This window comes from Cebus imitator, unplaced genomic scaffold (genome assembly GCF_001604975.1).
Source record: "Cebus imitator isolate Cc_AM_T3 unplaced genomic scaffold, Cebus_imitator-1.0 Scaffold84, whole genome shotgun sequence".
Classification (NCBI taxonomy): Eukaryota; Metazoa; Chordata; class Mammalia; order Primates; family Cebidae; genus Cebus; species Cebus imitator.
Window position 1 is genome coordinate 6,911,573 of NW_016107399.1, and position 6,000 is coordinate 6,917,572.

Here is a 6,000-nt window from a genome sequence, read left to right on the forward strand (position 1 = left end):
ATAGTGTTTTAATCTTTTAAAGTGCTGCCATATGCCTGAACCCAGGAGGCGGAGGTTGCGGTGAGCCGAGATCGCGCCATTGCACTCCAGCCTGGGTAACAAGAGTGAAACTCCGTCCCAAAAAAAAAAAAAAAGTGCTGCCATAGTCTGCCTGCTAATCTTTTTGTTAAGTGTTGTCCAGTAATACTCATAGTAAATTTGTCTTTAGTTTTAGTGCATGTGTGCATGTCCTTGTTGAGTTTGACATCAAGGTCATAGTAGCTTCAGGTTTGGAAATAAGGTCCCATTAAGATGATAAGAGGCTATGCTCATTCCCTTTTAACTAGTCTCCTTCTTTCTGGCTAGTGACTAATCTCCAGATTCTGCAATATGGCATGAAATGGCATCACATGGTAAGTGATATTCTATAACGATGTCAACATAACTAAAATCTCTTGGAAAAAATAAACTTTTTACTGTCTCCATTATAAGGATGTTACAAGTAATGTTTAACATATGTGTGTGGGGTAGAAAGGGCGAAAAAAGGCAATTTGGTTAAAAATTGTTTTTACCTTGTATGTCCCTGCACCGCAATTTCTTCCTCACTTTCTCATGTTCCTGTAAATGACCTTCAGTACTAATTCAAAAGGATGAAACATTTTACCCATCCTACTATTTATCCCACTCACCCTCCATCAACTCACTGGTCTCTAGGATAGTCTCCTCACTCATATTTTCCCTTCCATCATCACGTGGAAACTCTTTCCACCAAATTGAAGCCCCTTCTAAATAGCCTCTGATTGAATGATATTATTCCCTTATTTGAGAACCATTCTAAGTTTGCATTTTTCCTTTTCCATTTGTCTTATTGTTTTCTAGGCCTGTGGCAGATTTCTTCTCTTTGATCTCTTGAGAGCAGAGACTGTGATTATTCATCTTTGTGTTCTCTGCAGTGTGTAGCAGAATATTGTCTTGGTGGATATTCTTCAGTAGTTTTTCAAAATTGTATTAAAATTATGAACCTCTAATAGACTCTACTATTATTTTAATTTACATCAAAATTAACACAGAAGAAATAGTGGAGGACTATCATAAGAAAATATGTAATCTCTCTTTAGAAAAGAAATGCTTCAGTGTGAATATTAAAACTTTTCCAGACTATTTCTTTATAATCCTTAGGTCAAAGTCACTGACAATTAAAGCAAAACTTTGATAACGTTTAGTGGACAAATTGATTTTTCCAGTCAGGACATCATAAGAGTCATTAATAAAACCACGTTCGATTAAACAGGGTCTTTTAATCTTTTCCCATTTGCATAGTCCAAAGAGTCAGACAGATGCAGTTTAGAATTTCACTCATTCAATAGTTCATTCATTTATTCAACAAATATTTATTGAGAATCTACTACGCATTAAATATTATGCTATCTTTTTGAGAAACAAAGTAGAATAAAATCCAAACACTAGCCCCAAATTGCTTATAATCCAATAGGAGAGATTTTTAAAATTCAGCAGTTAGAAACTGCTATAAGTTATGAAGAAGTTACAATATTCAGAAAATGATGGAAGTATATTTGAAGGCACATTCAAATATGACTTTGGGCCAGAGAAGACTTGAGCTGAACTTTGAAGCATGAGTAGAATGCCTAGATGAAGGTGCAGTACATTCCAGGAAGAGGAAACAGCACCTGTAAAGTCGGAGAAAGAAAAAGCAACATACATTTGTAGAATTATAGATTTTAGCTATGGTTTTCCAGGAAGCAGACTGTAAAATAATAGTGGATGTGCTCTTTGGATGAACACTTGGATTAATAGTGGAGGCAAAGTGTAAGAAGCAGAACTGGGTACAAGGAGGTGTTGAGCTGCAATGCATTTGCAAAACTGGTATCAGCTACTTCTGCAGGGTGCTCTGTAACTGGGCATTTCATCCCAGTTGACCCTCTTTGAGGCAAGGAGGCTTGGTCTTTATTTCCCCATGTCAACAAATCATTAAATATAGTTTGCCCCCAGAGAGGGGATATGATCTTAGGTAGCGAGGCTCTTTGGCTAAGGGAATTCTCAAGAATACTCATCTAAGAACTCTCAGCTGCCAACACTTCCACAAGCTGAGGAAAGAGTATTTCAATATTGAAATGGAGAGGGGTGGTCTAAACAGAACCCCGCAGCATCTATCTAAGACAAAAATTGTATCTAGAATGAAGACTAGTCAAGAGGAAATGATAGGAGCTGTGGCTAGAGAGGTAAGCACAGATTTAGTCATGAAAGTTCCTTAAAGCTTTGCTAAAAAGTTCAAAACAGTGGGGACTTATATCAGGAGAGTGGTGTTGCTCCATCAAAATTATAGACGATGAAACACAAAGAGACTCATTATAAGTAACAACAGACATCTGAGTTAAAGGGTATAATTGAGGGCTAATGGCTGTTGGGAACCCCTGCACATGGGTCCAGTGGGCTTGTGTTTCAAAAGTCAAAAACAACAACAAAAACAAAACACAGCATAGTGGGGATCTTCCAGAACATGCAGCTGGGCCTTAAAAGTGACACTGCCCTAGTGGACTGAGTTCTTTATCAGCAGGGCTGTTGGAGGCACCACCTGCCGGGTCAGAATGAATCACCAACAGGAAGGTGACAATAAATTATTTCATGGATGAACCAAAAAATAAAAATATTTCCCTTAATTCGTCAGCCACCCACAACTCCACAGACACAAAGACAGGGAACATGGGAAAGGGTACAGAGAGGTGTGAGAGAGGGAAATCCCTTCCCCATTCCAATGATAGTAAAAATAGCTAAAACTTATCTAGTACCTATAACATGTTAGGCATACTCTAAGTGCTTTAAATGAATAACTCACTTAATCCCCACAGCAGTCCTATGAGGTAAGTACTATCTTGAAAATGGGGAAACAGAGGCAGAAAGTGACCTGCTCATGGTCACATAGCTAGCAAGTGGCAGAGCCAGGCTATAAACTCGATCCTGGCTGCAGAGTTGCTAGTCTAAGCACCAAGTTATACTGTGTTTACCCTAAAACCAAAGTCCTTGCCTGCTCTAGGGATCAAGGAAGACTTCTGTACAAACAATAACATTGAAGATTTTAAATAAACAGGATTCAGTATTAACAATAATGATGATGCTGTATTAATAACCAAAAGAGATGGAGAATTTATGAAATCAGACTTAGAATAGTCCATAAGGGAGATGGACATCTATCAGAGAAATATAGGACAAGGAAGTTGGCTGACAAGAGGGACACAGAGCACAGTGGCAGCAGTTATAGGAAAACATAGAACCAAGTCATATATACATACATATACATATATATATGACTTGTGTATATATATATACACATATCTTAGAGACTGAAACTGCTCATTCAAAAAAGTGTCATTAACATTCCTATATCGCATATCCTATTGCTAGGAAGATGCACAGGAAAGTAGTAACAACTGCAGACTCTAGGGATGGAAATTAGGGGACAGGAGCCAAAGAAGGGGAAGACTTGAAGACATTGTTCACTGTTTACACTTTTGTACTGTACAGCACATGCTGTACAGTATTACCTTTTTACATGTTCAAATAAATAAATAAGGTATACTATTTTAAAAGTCCAAAGACATGCTTCTATGAATAATCTAAGTTTTATTGCTGGATCAAACTATATCTATATTTTGATGTAGTCTATATCTATGTTTATAATCTATCTTTTGCTCTGTAAAGGGGCTATCTACTATGCATGTTTGTAAATGTCCTTCACCCTTAAATCCTCCATTTTGTCTTAATTTTTATTCTTTAGTTTCTTTTAGCCTTTATTTTTATACCATTGAATTGTTTTTCTGTCTCTAAGCCACTGAAAATTCCCCTTTTTTCCCTAGTGTGGGAGGGGAATCCTAATGAATAAATTGAAAGGTATCTTCCTATGTGGATTTGAAGGAATTTTAAAATAGAGACTTGCCCTCAGTTAGAGATGACCACACTAAATTTTGATAGTTGGGTATATACACTGTTAGAGAAGTAGAATAGTCCAAACACAATTATTGCCAATAGAGTGATAAGGAGTTTTGTTGAAAATATAAAGAGCACAGAAAATTTAGAAAGTGCAAAGAGTTAATTGATGGCATTCCAATTACAGAAACTAATTAATTAATTCCATCAGTTTGTCTCTATAGGAATAACAGGACTTAGGGAACTAGCTCCTAAGCATGCATAGTAAAACTGTGGTTCTAAGAAAGCAAAGACTGGACTACCATTCCAGGTCTTAATTTGTTTTTCAGAACAGAGTCTACATTTCTCTTAGCTGTGGAAAAGGTCAACTTCAGAAACCCAATTATATTCAAAAGAATGACACAGACTTAGGTTGGAAATAGGAGTTGCAAGCAGAGAAAAGCAGGTAGTCAAATGGCTCACTGGAAACAAAGCATAAACTTGCTTGATGTAGAGGTCAGAATTTGAGTTTAAACTGAGTTCTTGCTAGCACTGAGGCATGTCTGTGCCACTCAAGATAAGGCAGGACTGGCAGGATGGAAGAGCCTGCAGGGAAAGACACCTTCTAGATGAAGCTTATTAAGGTGTATGAATGTGATTCAAAGACGGTGGGCTAGTATGAGAGGTTGATGAGTGATTCTCACTATATTAATAGCACAGTCTAGCTGCTAACTCCTATAAAGACAGGACTGTTGTAAAAGAGAGCAAAACAATGACCATCTAAAATGATGAGGGTGAATTCAGTCACCTGTGACTTTAACTATAAAGGGAGAACACCTTTTGTGTAGAATCTAGTTCTTTAGATAATGGGTTACAGTAGCCATGGGACTGTAATTAACAAGCACTAGCAACAGGATCAAAGCTTTTGACAGGTGGCAGAGGCAGCAGCAGCTTTTGACTTGAGCAGGGATAGGCAATGTCAACACATCAAGTTATAGCAGTAAAGGAGGTATCAGACAAATCTTCAACTACTACAGATAGCTCAGATGTATAACACAAAACATTTTTTAATCTATCCAATTATTTCTGTTTTTCAAAAATATATTAGCTACTTTTAATTATTTACACTTTCCGAGGAACTTTGGAATACACTTGTCAAATTCCATAAGAATTTCTCTTGGCATTTTGATTTAAAACACTGATTTTGTAGATTAATTTATGAATACTTCCTTAAACCATTGTCTTGTCATCAGAAACATGTTTTATTTCTTGATACTTACTTGAATATTTAGTAAAGATTTTTCTTTACTAAAGTGTAAAATGTATGATATGCAAATATATTCTCTCAGTATACGGTTTGTCTTATTTTTCTTAATGGTGTCCTTTGAAGAGCAAAAGGTTTAGTTTTGATCAAGTCCAATTTATCATTTTTTTTCTCTTTTGTGGGCCATGGTTTTAGCATTGCATCTAAAAAAAAAAAAAAACTTTTCTAACCAAAAATGGTCAATATTTCAATATTTTATCCTCTAAAAGTTTTATAGTTTTAGCTCTTACGATTATATTTATGAGCCATTTTATGTAGGTGCAAGGTAAAGTATAAATTCATCTTATTGCATTAAACATTTATTGTCTCATTCTTATGTTTGTAACATAAAGTCTTGTAGCATTGGCCCACAAGTTTCTAGCTTTCAGAGCTTAAGGAGATTTTCTTCATGAAGTGGAAATATGATTAATTTAAAATGCTTTTATAGTCTTACAAAAAATCGCATCCTCTTATTTTTAAAAGCCATGCAATATAGATTAGAAAAAGAAAGGAAAAACAAAGAAAAAAAGAAAGAGAAAACAAGAGAAGAAAGAAAGAACCACCGTGTAAAGAGTCATCACCAATTATTATTTCAACCATTTCTCTAGGCCACAAGTCATTTTCTCTTAAAAAAAACAAAACAAAAACGGAAGGCATAACTTAGATTATTTTGTGGCATCCATTATGACTGATGAAAAACATGATGGGGTCCGATTCTCTAGCCTTTGTCACCTGGATTCTTTCCCTAGAAGCCTTTATCTTTATTTTTGGTAAACTGGAATTTTATAAAAATGTGT

The 6,000-nt window shown here is 35.9% G+C and overlaps 1 protein-coding gene across 1 annotated transcript in view; it reads left to right on the forward strand.

Annotated features, from left to right (window-relative positions):
* The first annotated feature begins 2,174 nt into the window (after positions 1–2,174).
* The window catches only part of MROH9 (maestro heat like repeat family member 9), a 99,353-nt gene continuing 95,527 nt past the window's right edge, over positions 2,175–6,000 (forward strand). Inside the window, exon 1 of the mRNA XM_017534033.2 lies at positions 2,175–2,219. Within this exon, the coding sequence (XP_017389522.2) occupies positions 2,175–2,219 (45 nt within the window). The remainder of the gene's footprint in view (positions 2,220–6,000) is intronic.